This window comes from Phodopus roborovskii, unplaced genomic scaffold (genome assembly GCF_943737965.1).
Source record: "Phodopus roborovskii unplaced genomic scaffold, PHOROB, whole genome shotgun sequence".
NCBI lineage: Eukaryota > Metazoa > Chordata > Mammalia > Rodentia > Cricetidae > Phodopus > Phodopus roborovskii.
In genome coordinates this window covers 22,736,356-22,754,521 of record NW_026126433.1, presented here as the reverse complement: position 1 = coordinate 22,754,521, position 18,166 = coordinate 22,736,356, and the positions used below count along the sequence as shown (strand labels likewise).

The 18,166-nt window shown below is 38.0% G+C and overlaps 1 protein-coding gene across 1 annotated transcript in view; it reads left to right on the top strand.

Annotated features, from left to right (window-relative positions):
• Positions 1-18,166, top strand: part of Hmcn1 (hemicentin 1) — a 429,789-nt gene that overhangs the window by 408,655 nt on the left and 2,968 nt on the right. Inside the window, exons 101-106 of the mRNA XM_051185954.1 lie at positions 931-1,044; positions 2,206-2,331; positions 4,205-4,333; positions 7,299-7,649; positions 12,219-12,338; positions 17,968-18,094. Coding sequence (XP_051041911.1) covers positions 931-1,044; positions 2,206-2,331; positions 4,205-4,333; positions 7,299-7,649; positions 12,219-12,338; positions 17,968-18,094 — 967 coding nt within the window. The remainder of the gene's footprint in view (positions 1-930; positions 1,045-2,205; positions 2,332-4,204; positions 4,334-7,298; positions 7,650-12,218; positions 12,339-17,967; positions 18,095-18,166) is intronic.

Sequence of the window (18,166 nt, the reverse complement as noted above, 5' to 3'; positions counted from 1 at the left end):
AAGGTATGAAAAAAGGGATACTGACTGTCTCAATTTTTAGAGTAAAGAGCCTAAATATGCCAATTGCTCATTTGAAGGATTTGGATTAGAACAACAGAGAAGAGAAAAGAGAATGAGGTTTATATGACCTAGAAGGGCAAATGTGTTACCATGAAGAGACTTGACTGTGTCTAGGGAAAAAGGTAAAGATGGGACTTCAAACCTGTACAAGAGAAGTGAACAGCTAATGAGCTACAATCCCCATGTTGATGAGAAAAGAGACGGTGGCCTTCAGAGATGCAAAGCTCAGAAAGACTTCTCTTATGAAAGGGGGGATGTCTCTCTTCCTCCCTCTGGCTCTGAGGAAGGGAGAGAAGGGAGGTTGCAAAGTATTTGATGGGCACAGAGACTTTGCATTTTCCTTCTCTGTACACTGTGAACCGGGTCATGTTGGAATGAGTTTGGCAGTGACTGAAGAGAAGAAAAGGAGAGCTTCTGAAGCTGCTAAGTGAGACACAATGTGACAGACTTGGTCAGGAGAGTACCAGCCAGGGCAGGAAAACCAGCCCACTTGCAAAAAGTCTTCCAGCTTTGTGTTAGTTTGCTTTGTTTTGTTTTCTTCTATCTTCACTCCAATATTTCAGCAAAATTCCAGAGCTAAAACTTCCTAGAAACAGGTGGGGGCTGCATGGTACTTAAAGCAGGCTAGAATTTAACCAACAGAGTTCTGAACCATTAGTAAATATCTATGTTTAAAAGTACTAGAGGAAGAAGCCCCTTCCAGCAGCTGATTATATTGTGGAGCAGAGGCTATAAGACCTCATATACTAAGTTAGTTTGAGGTCTTAAACGTGATTGTCATCAAGATCGGGAAATGATTAAACATCATTTGGGATAAATTTACACAGCTTTTCTAACAACATATACTGAAAGTTTGGTTCTATTTGACAGATATTAATGAATGTCAGGAATCCAGCCCCTGTCACCAGCGCTGTTTCAATGTCATAGGAAGTTTCCATTGTGGATGTGATGCTGGCTATCAACTCAAGGGCAGAAAATGTATCGGTAAGATGCTTGCGTTGAAATTACAGTGATGACGTCAGTGTAACTCTGTGAGAGAGAGGAGAGAGTCAACATCTGTGTGCACATGTGAAGAGTCTAGAGGAGAACATCAATGACCTGGCATATCATGCCCCACCTTAATATTTTGAGACAGCATCTCTCACTCAACCTGGAGTTCACTGTGTTTCAGCCAGACCAGGCAACCTGTAAGGAGTATGGATTTTCCTCCCGCCGCCACGCCAGCCCCAAATAATGCACAGAGACTCTGTATTTGATATAATTCTGTTGGCCAGTTACTAGTTTCTTATCGGCTAGCTCTGTCTTAATTATTAACCCATTTCTGCTGATCTATGTATTTCTCTTACTGGGGAGCCAGCCAGCATTCTGCTTTCTTCTGACTCTCCATCTTGGCTCCTCCTTACTACTTCCTATTTCCTCCTTGTCTCCTAGTCCCTCCTATCTTCCTTTCCTATTGGCCAACAGTGCTTTATTCATTAACCAGTATGAGAAACATATACAGAATGACATCTCCCATCAGCAACCAGCAAGCCCCAGCCATTCTACTGTCTCTGTCCTCCAGCAATGAGGTTATAGGTATATGTGCACCCACCTCCAGGTTCTTAGGCTTGTGTAGCAAGCACTCTGACCCACTGAGCTGTCCCTCCAGACTCCTAATTTTTCAGTGCTGAGTTATCTAAATGCACATGCTGTGTCCTGGGACTTATCCAAATTCCAGCTACTTACCATGTCCATGCTTATAATCTGTTCAAAAAGAAGAATCAAATGGTATTTTATAGATTCCCTGCTCCAAGCTTGAATTAAAAAAAACATTATGCCCTTACAACATATGTAATACATTCATATGTGAGTGAGAATATATACATATATATATGTATACACATTAAGTTTATATCACATATATCAAATTATTTATGTAGAGACAGTAAAAAGCATGGCTATAAACCCTGTGAAACTCTTTCTCATTCTTATTTAAAGTAAAATGAATTATTATACCTTGTTAGACTTAAGCACTTTGACCTTATACAACAATGTTATACACATTTTATTGATTTACAATTACCTGAAAGTCCTAAGCAATCTTCCTTCTAGAGAAGTGGAATCAATCATTTACTTTATGTGTATTACCCTTGTTCTTTTATCAAGACGTGAATGAATGTAGACAGAATGTGTGCAGACCAGACCAGCACTGTAAGAACACCCGTGGTGGCTATAAGTGCATTGATCTTTGTCCAAATGGAATGACCAAGGCTGAAAATGGGACCTGCGTTGGTGAGTGCCATGCTATTTCCCTGATAGAGAACTCTTTAAGAGCAACAAGCTGAGAAAGGCATCTATTCTATACGATGATGATGTAGACTGAGTTAACAAAAAACCCTTTTCCATCAGTTTCACTACCTTGTGCTCTAGAATCCAAGTCCCATGATGTACAAGGAAATGGGAGCCCATTAGGCAGCTTCCACCCATTGTAAACTTTTTTGTAAACAAAGTTTAATATATACATGGATTAGTATTAACTCATACCATTTGTAACTTGAAATTTAGCATATCTTCATAGAACCTCACAGCAAGGTTAAGAAAAACATGTTTATAAACACTTATTTTAAAATATAATTATTTCAGAATTACTTTAAATATTAAATAAAAGAGAAGAAAATGAGTAAATTCTATTTACCTCAACTTTAATCCTTGTCATCTATTCCATGCCTGCTTACAGAATCACCAAATGTCATTGATTTGCAAACTTAGATTATAAAATAAGTTAAAATTCTTCTAAGTTTATTCTTTGCTTATCTACTCTATACCAGCCTGCATGAATTGGTAAAACTAAAATCTGCAGCAATTAATAAAAACCAAGGGGTGAGTAAGATGGGTCAGCAGGTAAAGACTCCTGTAGCCAAGCCAGAGCACCTGAATTCAATCCCAGGGAACCCACATTGTGAAAGGAGAGATCTGACTCTCTGAAGTTGTCATCTGACTTCCAGATGTGTGTTGGCATGTGAGTGCCCTCCACACCCACAATAAGTAAATATAATAATAAATAAAAACAAAGAATTCATTTGGCTTAGTCTTCTGTCAAAACTATGTCAGGAGAGAACTATATAATACAAAGTAAAAATGAAAACCATCATAAAAGATAGAAATAAAATATTGAGCAGTGCCTAAGAGCAATCATGGGATCATATGTAAGACTATCAAAACCATCATGGAAATGATCACATTTAAATTTAAATTTGACTGGACTGTTAACTTGTGTGACAGTAGAAAAGGGGAGGCAAGAAACCCTGTACTCACAAGAAATACCTAAACATGGAATACTGCTCACTTGTTGATAATTGAGGTGCATGAAGGGTTTGTATACCCAAGAACTTCTAGGGGAGAGTACTTTCAAATACGTTATAGCTCTAACACTATCCATATAGATAACTATTTTTCTTCAGTGGAGTAGCAGCCAATTCTGATCATTGTATCCCATGTCACCCAAGAGCGTCTGCTTTTAGGAATATTGACTATAATTAGATCTAAGATAATTAGGAAGGACATGAACTGAAATATCAGAATAAGAAGCGACAGCAGAAGTCTGGCTGAGTAAGATGCATGTAAATGGAGAGATCTGTGACTTCAGATGAAGGTTTCAGAACTGCCTAGCTGCAAAAAATAACTTAAAGATGCCTGATACTAGCAGCCATGGTTGACTCCGAGGGAATGCTGTTGCTATAAATCAGAGGGTAAGGGTAAGCGTGGAGTATGCTGGCTTTACAGTGCAGCTCAGAGAGGAAATGGAGGTGTCCAGCTGGCAGCTGCAGCTGTGGAACAGGGAACTGGAAACCTTGTCACACTATGGCTCCAAATCTGCCTACACCTTGACCTTCAGGACAAATAAGATGGCCAAAGGAATTGAAGCACAGAGAAGAAGCAAAAACCAAAAACAAAGAACAAATATCTTTCCACAATAGGAAGCAAGGGGGTGGGGAAGACCAGTTAATAGGTTTCCTGACTCCCAAGTCCTAAGTCATAATTTAATGTAATCTTAGTAACATAGTAAGAAACACTGCCTTTGACAATCAGCAGAATGTGAGTTTTAAGTGTGATGACTCAGGGTTTGAAGAAGAAATGTTGCTTTTTATTACCTCCATGTCTGTAGACATCGATGAGTGTAAAGATGGAACCCATCAGTGCAGATATAACCAAATATGTGAGAACACGAGAGGCAGCTACCGGTGTGCATGCCCCAGGGGTTATCGGTCCCAAGGAGTTGGAAGACCCTGTATTGGTAAGTTAACAAAACCACTTCCAGAATAATACAGGTCTTACTAGACACATATGGGAATGCTCGCTTGCTACACCTAGCAGATGTATAAATTGGCTAAGCAAATTGTAACATAGTCTGCTTACTACCTTAGAGACTTCAGTTTGAGTTCAGTTTATATTGGAATTTCAAGTAATGTTATGGCCATTTCCTGAGTGTTTCCTATGTATGCGTATATCAAAGTATACTTCCAGTATAATAGCCATGACAACTTGATTCTCATGATTATCTTATTGATTCTCTACACACATGACATAAATGTTTACATAGATACATTTTATTCAGTAGGAAATTTATATGTACTATGAAAGTTTAAGAATAAATTAACAAAACATGAACATAATTTAAGTGAACTGATAATTATTACATTGTCTACAATGTTTAGTGTTCACTGTATGCCATCTACTGCATTAAAAATATCTTATTCAGTTCTTCCAATTGTCTATTTGTTTCCATTAAAGTCATAATGGACTATTGAGTAAGACAGATAGTGGGTAATGTCTATAGGAAGTTAACCATGGGCTGGGGAGATGGCTCAGTGGGTAAGAGTGCCTTCTTGTACAAGCCTGGAAGCCTGAGTTTGAATCCCCAGCACTCACATTACAACGAAGAAGAAAACTTAGACATGGCCTTGTTTGCCTTAGTACTGGGGAACAGAAAGAGGTGAATACTAGTTCAGTGGCCAGCCAGTCTACCCAAAACCATGAGCTTTAAAATTCTCAGGCAATAAGGCAGTGAGTAATAGAAGTACACTTTACACCCCTGTCTTTCACATGTGGAGAGGAAGCGAGAAAGAGAGAGAGAGAATAACCATGTACTTTTTAAAATTAGTGTATGTGTAATCAAGAAACTGAACTATTAAATCATTCCCCATCAGATTAAAGTGGAGTAAAAAGCTATATGGACTTTTAGATGGTGGGGTTTTGATATTTGTTTTAGGCTCTTATGGTCTGTTTTAAAATTGGTTGCCTTGTTTTTCTATTAAACAATTTATATAAAATTAGTTTTGGTTTTATATTGCTTCTAGCATAGTACTTTGCATATAGCAAGTGCTTGTGCCAGCACCATTTTTATAAAATGTTATATTACTAGAAGTGTGTAACACATCATTTTATTCTTCTGTTTAGATATTATTGCTTACATTATATAGCATATATATCTTGTAATTGAATTTCTTGAATAGCCCTTACAGTGAGATATGGAATGAAATGCTTATTTGTTGAGGCCTTGGCTCAATAGTTTCAAGTCTAACATTGGACTGAGTAATAAAGAAAGATCATTACCCTGATGAGTTTAAAATGTTCATTTTAACTTTTGACTTCTAGAATGGGTTTTCAAACAAATTATTACTTTTGTTTTAAACATTTTCTAATATTTTCTGCCACTGCAGTAATGGATGAAAGAATTTCTTTTTGAGCCCTGATTTTTATGTGGTTTTTCAACTTTCAGAATGAGTTACAAAGAAACTTCATTTGTTGACACATAAGTAAAAAGAAAAATGTTTCAAAATTCTCAAAGATATGATGAACTTTTAATGTAGTAAAATGTGATGCTATGTCTTTGTTCCCTTAGCATCTGGGAGCAAAATGAGCTTGGCTTAACTATTAAATCAAAGTTAATAATTCAAAACAGAAAAGCTTCAAGCTTGTAGTTATGCCAGTAGCAATGTATCTGAAAGTTTTAATTGTAGGAAGATTGGATGCACTAATGAAGATGGTTTCTCTGTACTCAAGGCACAGTTCCTTATATAACATCTTTTGTTTCTACTGTGACCAGACTTGACACCAGGCATCAATGCTTCTTGCTTCTTTGTTTCAAGCGGAGTTTACTGAGCACATCATTTGTTCTGGGTGATGTTCTCGGTTGTGGGAAATTAACACTAAACACTGTAGAGCAGGTGTTTACCTTCCATGAGGAGAAAGGGATGTCCAGGATAAATTTCAGATTGTGGTAAACAATCTAAGAAAACCAAACAGAGCTAGGGAAAGGGTGATGCAGGTCAGGGTGAGTGGCACCTCACTTGAGAGTGGGGTGAAGGGGCAGCCAGTATGTGAAGGTCCAAGCAAGTGCTAAAGAGAAAACAGGCTACAGCTCTGCAGATGGGTTCACACTGGCCACATGCAGAGGTGGCCACAGGGCCTGGGCTATTAGAGCACAGCTGGGCAGAAGACAGAGGCCAGAGCAAAGAGTTTAGATTCTCTTCAAACTGTAATGGGAAGATAAAGAGAGGTGTGGTGTGAGGCAATTTTCATTTGGAAATGAGCCTTCTTGCCACTAGGTAGGGAATCAGTTATGTATGAGGGCCTCGATCAGTGTGGAAAGACAAAGCTCACTTATACAATAAAATAAATAAATGAGCATACAGATCTTTATAGATTCATAAAAAAAAAATAGTCCTAAACACAGGAGTGTTTCCCACAGTGCTAACCAGTCAGGAAAGCTAGAAATTTATCTGAAGGATCTATTAGTCAAAAGAGAAAAAGCAAAAGGCTGGAGAGATGGCTCAGCAGTTAAGAGCACTTACTCCTTTTCCAGAGGAGCCAAGTTCATGCTATGTATAAAGACTGTGTCAGCTTAGCCCAAACTTATACACATCCAAGCTTGGTTTTATGTTGAAGTCAGGAGACAAGGCTGAAACGGGCTACTGGGTCTTATGGCTATGACAGTAAAGGAAGGGAAGATGGAATCCCAGCACTAGTGTCTAGCCTCCCTGGCCACCTGCTAGAGTATGGATGTTTAAATAAAATATGTACATTTGAAACAGTGCATAGGAAGAGGTACAGGTTCTAAGTATTCATAGCTGAGTGATTAAAGCCTTGACCCTATTGTTGAGAGTAATATGATGTATTTAGTTATTTCACAGACTGATTGTTTTGTGTGTATGTATGTTTTCTTTTCTCTCTTTTTATGTATCATGGCACATGAGCAGACATTAATGAATGTGAGCAAGTACCTAAACCTTGTGCACATCAGTGCTCCAACACTCCCGGCAGCTTCAAGTGTATCTGTCCACCAGGACAACATTTGTTAGGGGATGGGAAATCTTGCGCTGGATTGGAGAGGCTGTCGAATTATGGCACTCAATACAGTAGCTATAACCTTGCCTGGTCCTCCCCTGTGAGAAGTGACTATCAACCTCCGCACCATTACAGACAGCACTCCCAGCACTACAGCTCCTACTCAGAGTATAGAAACAGCAGAACATCTTTCTCCAGGACTAGAAGGACTATTAGGAAAACTTGCCCTGAAGGCTCTGAGGCAAACCATGAAACATGTGTAGGTAAATGTCAGCCAAATTACATTTCCTTTCTGTGAGCTCAATTCTTGTCCAGAGTCTAAGTATGTCTGTAGCACCTCTGATGCACTGAACTACATCTGATCCCAAGTCTGGACTGACTCAAAGTTTTGACACATTTATTCTGGCAATCTAAGATGATTACAAGCTTTATCTAAATAAGAGATGTATTTACATGTGTGCATTCTAATAATCTTTTGTGTTATATTAAGGTTCTATGTTTGATCACTCTCGAAAGGTGTTACTGAATTAAATCCTACATAGATATAAATGTCAGTGTCATCCATAAAGTGAGTTTTCAGAAAGATGCACATATTGTCACATAATTTGGAGCTATTGGGTCATAGGTTTGTTTGATGCAGCCAGTGGCTTAGAAATGAGAGTCCTAGTGACTCTGTCAGCTGTTCCACATAACAACCAACATCCTATTGGCTGTTGTCCCTATCTCACCATGGAATTCCTCAATTAGATTATCTTGGATGTTTATGAACAGAAATATAATATGATGCAGAGCAAGATTTGTTTACATTACTCCAAAATATGTGGGCTTAGTGTCTTTATCCAAACTCACAAGCCAGTAACTTAATTTTACAAAAATTAACTGTAATTTCCTCCTAAAAAAAATCTGAGACCTTATTTTTAGCAAAGTTGTAAATATTGCCATCTGTCATATATTTAACTTGAGTTTTGGTAGGCATATACAGTTTGTATGTCAATGAGTTAGGCATCAAGAAGAATTAGCAAGAAGCAGTTATCCCCGCTATTTTGTTAGATGGCAAAAGAAAGCAAACAGGAAGAGAAGGAGGCAAGGAAAAAATTCTGTTAAAATTCAAAGACCATTAGACCAGAGCATTTATCCTTACAGCTCTCTTGGAAGACCATTAGACTATCATCTCATATATATGGAGAGAGAGAGAGAGAGAGAGAAAGAGAAAGAGATTTTACATATCTATCCCAGTTCCCTCTCCCTCCTTCCTATGCCCCCCAATCCCCCCTCCCATCCTACCTCCCCTACACCACAGGGAGGGTGATGCCTTCCAGGAGGGAACATCAAATTCTGTCAAGACATTTTGGAGTAGTGACTAGGCCCTCCTTCCTGCCTTTAGGCTGAGGGAGTATCCCTCCATGGGGAATGTGCTCCCAAAGTCCTTTTATGCACCAGGGATACATCCTGGTTTCACTGTCAGAAGTCCCTTAGACTGTCCAAGTCTTCTAACTGAGACCCACGTTCAGGTGGTCTGAGTCGGTACAATGTTGGTTTCCCAGCTATCAGTCTGGGGGTCCATGAGCTCCTCCTTGTTCAGGTTAGCTGTCTCTGTGGGTTTCTGTAGCCTGGTCTTGACCCCCATTTTCTTATCACTCTCTGCAACTGGATTCCAGGAGTTCGGTTCAGTGCTTAGTTGTGGTTGTCTGCTTTGTTTCCATCAGCTACTAGATGAGGGCTCTATGATGACAAATAAATTAGTTATCAATCTCATTATCAGGGAAGAGCATTTAAGGTAGCTTTTCCACTGCTGCTTAGACTTTTAATTGGTGTTATCCTTGTTGGCCTCTGGAGATGTCTCTAGAGTCAGTTTTCTCTTCAAACCTATAATGTCTCACTCTATTATGGTATCTATCTCTCTTTTTTTTCTCTCATCTATTGCTCCCCCAACTCAAACTTCCTAGTCCCACATGTTCTCCTCTCCTCCCCTTCTCTTTCTCCTAACTCTTCACTCACCCTTATAGATCTCTTTATGTGTTCACATTGCTTATCCTTCGCCACATGCACTTTCTGTTTAAACTTTTTTAGTGTTTAGGTCTTCTTCTCCTTCTGACTTGGTTTGTTTTTTTCATTTCTTTTTCTACTCTTCTTTATCCCCTTATCTTTTCTGATATGTTTCCCTGGTCAATCTGGTGGAGCCAGATTCTCCTATTGCCGCAGCTTAGTTATATACTCCAGACCCTCTGAAAAGTTGAGCTTCATTTGTATTTGTATTTTTCTAAAATTTTTCTTTCTAGTTATCCTGATGAACCTAAAATTCATTGTTGTGGTTATATGAATTTTATTCTGTGATGAACTTTTCAGAATTGTGGCATATGCTTCAAACTTTCATGCATTTATTATAAATGCCCTACATTTGGTCTAATGTGGACAAATACCTCACAGCCACTAATTCTCTGCATCTCACATCATTCTGGGTGTTTGTCAGCTCTCCCTGCCTAAAGTTTCGATCACATTCTTCACTAGTCAAACTTTTCACTCTTCATTTACTGACATATTGTCTTTCAGAGTGTCTTCTGAGCAGTTACTCTTACTGAAACTCTGGTCTCCATTTTGTTTTCATTTTGGACAAACTCTTTTTGTTTCTGTTCTATTCTTATTCTCTTTCCTCAAAATCACTGTCCATGCCCATGCTGTAAGGGAATTAGCCACACCCTCACATCATGCATCACTTGATTGCCATGCTCTAATATCTGAAGGTAAACAACAGATAGGTCCTTTCTACCCTGGCCTGTACTACAGCTTTATCATAGTTTAGTAACCCAACTCCCTCCTTTCCATCACTGCCTGGAGCTGCAGCACCACCACACTGAGTCTAATGAAGTTTTTCTTTCTCAATGTTTACATTACACCAATATTATGCGAATCAAAATTATCTTACTTTGATAAACATACATTGTTGGAGACTATTATAGAGTGACGATATCAATCATGTAAAATCTAAAGTTAGCTTTTATAACTCAATAACCTATGGATCTTTCCATTTATCTGGGGAGACAATGAGGAGGCTTTGATATCTCTTAAAATATGGTGGACAGTTTATTGGGGGCTAATAAAGACATTCACACAAAGGTTGCAGACAGCTCTGGAATCATCTAACAAAAGCAACTTACAACACAGACTGCCTTTAATTAACCATCTGGGACAGACAAGTTACAAAGGATTAAGTTGACACTGTGGAATCTTGAGATATTTGAGAAAAGTTTAGCTTTTAAAAATTGATCCAAGGACTTAACAGAAATAATGAACTTTGCTTCAGTTCTGAAAGCAGAAGTCACATTTGGCCATTTTGAAATGCATATGTTGTGAAGCTCCGTGTTAACGACTTCCAGTTCAAAATCATTTGAATTTCTGTTGTTGTTTTAGATTAAAGCAAATATTTAAAGAGGAAAGACAAAAATAACTCACACAAATTATGAGATGAATACTTTGGTTAGCTAAAATGATGCATAAACACGGGAAGTGACTATTTGCTGAATATGAATTCTTAACAGATTCTGAATCATCACAATTACATTTTCAGCATGTGCAAAATACACAAGAACAGACCATTTGCTCTGAGACCTCAGGCCTCAGGCCTCACTTTGTCTTGTCTTTGTTCCCACACTTCTGCACTTCTGTTCTCACCTCATGCCATATTCTTCAGTGTTCCATTGGTTAGTGTACACTCAGAGACCAGGAGAGAGATGATCCAAACAGGTCCCAAATGGAATACAATAATAAATGTTGAGTTTGAAGTATCTTCTACATTTAATTGTTTGTGATAATTTTTTTCACTTTAATGATATCTGGCACCTCTATTGTGGTTTATAAAATGTTTTCTCACTTACTACAGTGTATGAATCTTCCAATAAACCCATGAAGCACAATAGGTGGTCTCCATTACCTTTTGATGGAAGAATTGACTGAGATCTTGAGACGTTAAAGGGGCTGTCCAACTTAGCATGGCTATAGGCATGCATTTCATATATTCACCACTAATATTTTGCCATTATATAAAGAGTCTGAGAACTATTTCTCACAAATATGGCAACATTTCCACTTGAAAATATCTGCATATGGGAAAGCTACATATAGAAGTTGTAGGGAGAAGATGCAGAAAGAGAGAGCCTGTCATCTAAAGTTTACATGATATAAAAACAGGGCCTGGAGAGATGGTTATGAGTGCTGGCTGCTCTTCCAAAAGAGTTGGGCTTGATTCCCAGCATCCACAGGGCAGCTCACAACAGTTTGTAACTTCTGTCCCAGGGAATCCAATACTCTTTCTGGCCACCATATGCGGTGTTCAGCCATGATACACAGGCATACATGTAGGCAAAACACTTATGCATACAAAATAATAAAATGATATGTTTTCAATGGATCTCTCTTTTTCCATTTATTATCAAAAGAAACTTCCAGGTAAAATTTACCATCCTATCAAAGGTTAGTTCTTCATTGGTTTAGGATCTTACACAAATCTGTCACCCCTGTCATTTTAATGCAGTTTAACAACACACACACACACACACACACACACACACACACACACACAAATGGCAAAATTGAGACTTCAGTTCATATATGTGCATCTAATATGATAAAGAAATGTTCGTACATCATAACATGGTGCATTTTGTAACAAATTCAATGCTTATATCACTAAAAACAGACTTTGCTGTATAAAAAAAAAGGCATGTATGTGAAATCAGCAGGAAATGTGTCTTATGTCAGCCACTTGCATTGATGGCTCTGTCATAGATACTGCATACATTTGGTGTGATTATGCATTCTGTTTTCCTTCTGAACAGATATTGATGAATGTCAAAACAGAGACACTTGCCAACATGAATGTAAAAATACCATCGGAAGCTACCAGTGTGTTTGTCCACCAGGTTATCGACTCATGCTCAACGGGAAAACATGCCAAGGTGAGAAGAGGCTAGAATGTTCATTGCTCCAGTTTGACATCAAAAAGCAATAGTGGAAAACATGAGAAGATTTTGTAATTAATTATTCCCCTGATTGTTCCTCTTCTTCCATACTCAATACAAGTAGGAAAAGAAAGAGAAGTGCTCAGCGAAGGAAAATAATCAGGACACATACTTGGTGTGGTCTTCCTTGAAGAATCATTAACCCCTTTCATATTAAAGATTTTTCTAGCTTTTTCCACCACTTAGTTAGGGTGCAAGGGAAAATGAGAAATGTAATTAATATATTGACTATAATGTGAGGGACCACCATATTTTCTCTCACTGGATTTATTTCTAGGGTGATCAGTAGAGAAATGTTGATAATCTCTTCATTGTTTGAGCCTACAAATGTAGATTCACAATCATATTTTAGTTCTGATCGGGGTAAAGGATAAAAAAATGACTCAGTAGTCATTCCCTTAAGAGCTTACATTCTAATGCAGACAAATGTAAATAACTCAAAATACTAATTTATAGATTCCAGAGTGAGGTTCAGCACAAAGCATAGTGAAAATAGGAAATAACAATTGTCAAGATTTCCATGTATTCCTGGGTGGTGGGGGTGCACACCTTTGATCCCAGCACTCAGGAGGCAAAGGCAGGCAGATCTCTGTGAGTTCTAGGCCAACCCCACAGAGAAACCCTGTCTCAAAAAACCAGGAAAGAGAATATTTCCTTGTTTTGTGTGCAAAACATGAAAATAGAATAGTAGTTTTGTGGTTTATTGTATTGTGATACATAGATTAAAAAGAAATAGCCTATTACTCTCTTCTGTGAACCTCCCTCAATTTTATGAACAAAATCCAAGCATGATGTACGTTTCTGAATTTTATTAATTTCTGTCATGTATAACTATATCCTTTTGAAAAGTATACCTATAAAATCTTTAAGAGAGTACTTTGTCAGTAGCAACAAAATTGAGATTGAATTTTCCCTTTTCAACTTCACAAAAGACTTGCTCAGAATGCAGTTTCTAGGAGAACACTCCCTGGAAACCAAGACTTGTAGGGAGGATGGCTTTACCAAGAACCAGTCCCTTCCCTACTCTTCATACTGTCTGAGGTTTCCTATTTAGGCTATTGGGGCTGGAGAAGAAATGTGAACTCATTAGAGCCTTTGCTCTCATCCATCAATCACTGACCATTATTAAGAACATGCCTTACACAAATAACTGGAGTCACCAAAATACATATGATTTCCAATCCTGTATACAAATAAAACGACTAATTAGGGTGACCATATGAACTCCCAATATGCTACTGTAGTCAACCCCAAACCTCAGATTCTATATTCTCCAGTTGCTTCATCTTTCCTGAGGTCCTGTGAACACTGCACTCAAAAGCAGGGGCCAAAAGGGCTGACTCTCCACACTCTAGAACTTACTTAGCCCATACATCTTTCTAAAAGAAAACCAGTGTCACTAAGTTTGGTGGTAAATGCCTTTTCATCCCAGCACTCTGTGGACAAAGGCAGGCAGATCACAGTTTGAGGCCAGCCACGGCTGCATAATGAGACCTTGTCTCAAACTTTAAAAAAAAAAAAAAAAAAAAAAAAAAAAAAAAAAGAGCAAATACCAAGGCATTTAGAATTATCAACTGAACCACAAAACCCTTAAGCAGAGTTAAAGGGTTATGTGATACACTCATTAGAGAGATTCTTCTTCTTTTCTAAATCTTGCCATGTTTTTGGTTTTTAATTGCCTTCATTTATCTCAAAACATTTTTCAGTTTTCATTTGAGCTACAGAGTGGAAAATACTGTGAACAAATCAGAAACAGGTGTCATGGAAGCGTTTGCAATTTAAATGGGTTACATACTTTTGTGGTTTTAAAAAGACATGAGAGAAAACCTTTCTGCCTTTTAAAGAATTCTTTACTCAAGAATAGCTTGGGGTCTCTTAACAGCTTTAGAAAGTGTTTGAGGCATTTACAAGGAGCAAGAGGCTGTTTTTCATCCGGGTATTTTTTTTTTTTAAAGCTTCATACAGTGGTAATGGCCTTGTCAGTAAAAACTGGGAAATTGCAGTAGACGGTATCACAGGGAACAAAGACAGAGAATACTGTCAAAAATGGAAGTCATCGGCTGTAAAATTGAAAATAAAATACAAAAAAGTTTGATTATTCACAGTTTGACTAGGAAGCAATAAAAAGAGACTAAAAAAACCTCACCCTGACTTTATGCACCACAAATATTTTAAAAAGGAAAATTCAAATAGACTTTCATACATGACAAATAATGCTTTGTTTAAAAACTATTAATAAAAGGATATGCTCTTTAAAAGAAAAAATTTAATATATCAACACTGCATTTAAAAGGAGTTCGTCTTCTTCGTCTTTTAAGACACAATGTGTGTTTATTAAGAGGTCGGGTTACCGTCTTCATCTCTTGATTAATTTTGGCTTGAAGTCTAACTTGTTAGATATTAGGATAGCCACACCTGCTTGCTTCTTGGGACCATTTGATTGGAAGATCTTTTCCCAACCCTTTACCCTGAGGTAATGTCTATCTTTGGAGCTTAGATGTGTTTCTTGTATGCAGCAGAAGGATGGATTTTTTGTTTGTTTGTTTGTTCATTTGTTTTGAGACAGGGTTTCTCTGTGTTGCTTTGGATCCTGTCCTGGAACTAGCTCTTTAGACCAGGCTGGCCACAAACTCACAGAGATCCTCCTGCCTGAAACTGAAACAATTGCTTAAATGCATCATATCTTCTAATGCTGTTAACATGAAATCTTTCCAGTTCACATTGTCATTCTTTTCTTGTAGCGGGGATATTTCTATTATTGCCTCCACTTCAATTCCTCCTATAATATTTTTATGGTGTTTACTAAAAGCCAGATATCATAACTTAGTCTATTATAAAAGACAAGAGAATTATTCCTCTAATTTTTCCTTGAGACAAGGTCTCATTGTGTAGCACTGGCTTGCCTGGAACTCACAGAGATCCGTTAGCCTCTGCCTCCCGAGTGCTGGCATTAAAGAGGTATGCCATTATGACCATCTTTATTTCCCTGCTTTTGTTTGTCCTTGTTATTGTTTTTGTTTTGCCTTCCTCTTTTTAAGGACAGTGAGTAGAATCACAGACCACAAATAAAGGAGGGCCACCTACCTAACAGCATTGTATTTACAAAACTTCCTGCCAAAAGCAGACATTATTGTGGCCTCAACATTGACTCCAGTCCTACAGGCCAATAAACACTTCTCACATATGCTTGAGGCATCCAAAGACCTTTGCAAGATACTAACATTTATGAGGTGATATTAACTTTTGACTGTTTAGAATGAATGTATAATGTGGAAAAATATGCACAATTCTCGTGTTTAAGAAATAATTCAATAAAATTTTATTAATTTCATTGTACAAAATAACAGGTTTTACTATGCTGTTTTCATGAACATATATCATTGTACCTTACTGATATTTTCCCCTCAATATCTGCCTACCTCTGTTTCATTTCTTTCTCTGATCCCCCCCAGCCAATAATCCCCCAGGCTTTCATGTCAAACACATATGTTTATAAGTTCTTATGTTTCTTTATTGACCCATACTAAACTAATGAAACTCTGTGATATTAAAAGCTCTTGTCATACACACACTGACCCCATAACAGAATTCTTGTGGCTGCCACAGTTTACTAATCCTCATGTTTCTGCATCAGCTCAGTATACAAAATTAGAAATAAAGGGAAACTTTGAAGTTTGGAAAATACAAATAGTAAATAATTCAAAATTTGATGATGGTTGCACGTGACTAATACAATGCCTCTTGGAATCGGCTCACTCTTTTCTTTTCTCCCTATAACACTGCTCCAAGTAGTTTAAGAGTTTGAAAAAGCACTTCACAGCTTTAACCCAAGTGCAGTGCAAATGTCATTATGCACTTACCTGCTCTTGTGAGACAAAGGGAGAGATACTTAGGTCGGCAGCTGAGCACCAGTTCAGAGACCATATCATGGGAGAACTCTGAAATCATTTGGCTGTCATTCCTTTTGCACAGGAAGATGGGCTTAGTTCCCTTAGAAGGTCAGATGCTGTACATCCATGTGCAAGCCCAAACAAGGCCTGACAACCTTAGTGTTTCCTCGCATGATGGCTGGTGGACCTCCAAGTCTAGCACTTCTATTTAAATAGTAGAAAGGGCTGTGAATGGTGTTCCCATTTAGGATACACCTGTGCTTCATATATTCTCACCAAATGTTTGTAACTCAGATTTAACTCTATTAAAGGAAGGTGACAACTATATATATATATCATCAAAAATCTACTCATTGTCAAGCCAGTCACACTGAATACCAGAAAAACTTGAAAGACATTTTTTTTTATTCAAACTGAAATCTAGTTTTAAATTGCTGTGGATATGGGTTTGTAGCAGTGATTGTTTTTAAAGGCTTTCTGTCCATCAATATGCCATCTTGCTATATAGCATACTCATATTTTTGCTCTAGGATTCATGCAGCCTTTCTCTGGGAGGTAAATGAAGAAACCCCCCAGGCCATGAAGTTCTCAGGCAAATTGATGTGGGGAAGGTGAACTTATGGGAACTAATGATGTAGAAATTGATGACCTGAAATTCTTTCCTGCCTTCATACTGGTAGAAATCCTCCTGTACCACTGGGCAGATGCAACTTGCCATAGTGAGAAGATTAAATAAAATAATAACTTTAAGATCTTAACAATACCTCCAAGAATTTACTGGACTTTGTGGACACTCATTCAGAAATCTCTCTCCATCCCGGGTCACATACCTCTTTCCCTCCAATGCTCAACTACAAGCCCAGAATTAAGAATTATGGGGAAAAAATGTTTTCAGAAAACTTGAAAGTTTCCTTCAGTTCTGTGTTACTTTAATTTTTTTATTACATCAGTGTTTCCATTTAATAACTCAGTGTGGAAACCACAAGAAAAAAAAATGTCTTTACTTGCACATTTCTGTTCTCTTTTTTGCTGTTGCTCCAGGAAGCATCCGCCTGCCACACTGCTGGAGGTGTACCCCACTGTCAGAACAGGTCAATTCTGCACAGTTTGATAAAACTTAGATGACAGGGGCCATTTATTTGATATTAGGGTTTTCTTTTTACAATTTATCTCTCTTCATGATCTGACTTACCTAACAGTGTCTCATGAGTTTACAGCATCAATCTGTTAATTTTTACTGTCCTCATTCCCTCCCTTCAATTTGAGCTTATAGCACAAGGACTGTTCATACTCTAAAAAGAAAGATTCTTCACTTTGCAAAGTATTCACATGCCCCCTCCCTTTTTTGGCTTGGTCATCATGCATTTAAAATATTATTTGCTTGACAAACTCACATACATTCTGCTTTTCATGTAGAAGAGACACAGATGCTCTTAAAAGCTGCCCTTTACTTTTTCAGCTCTTGTTTTTCTTTTGACTTTTCATTTTATCAAAGAAACATGTCCTCTGAGCAATCAGGGAAACAAATAGACAGGGAATCCTTGTTTGTGACAAATAAGTTCATTAGGGTACTATGGCATGAGTGCTACCCCTATATTCCAGTGAAATACTGACTGCTATGATAGCCCTTATTGACCCCCAACTAATGATGCCCTGTATCCTTGTGTGGTCCCTAGATGTGGATGAGTGTCTGGAGCAGAATGTGCGCTGTGGGCCAAATCGCATGTGTTTCAACATGAGAGGAAGCTACCAGTGCATTGATACACCCTGTCCACCCAACTATCAACGGGATCCTGTTTTGGGGTATGTTTCACCTTTTTATCCCAGACGTGCTTCTAGAAACCCTCTCTTTGATCAACATAAGCCTTGCCTACA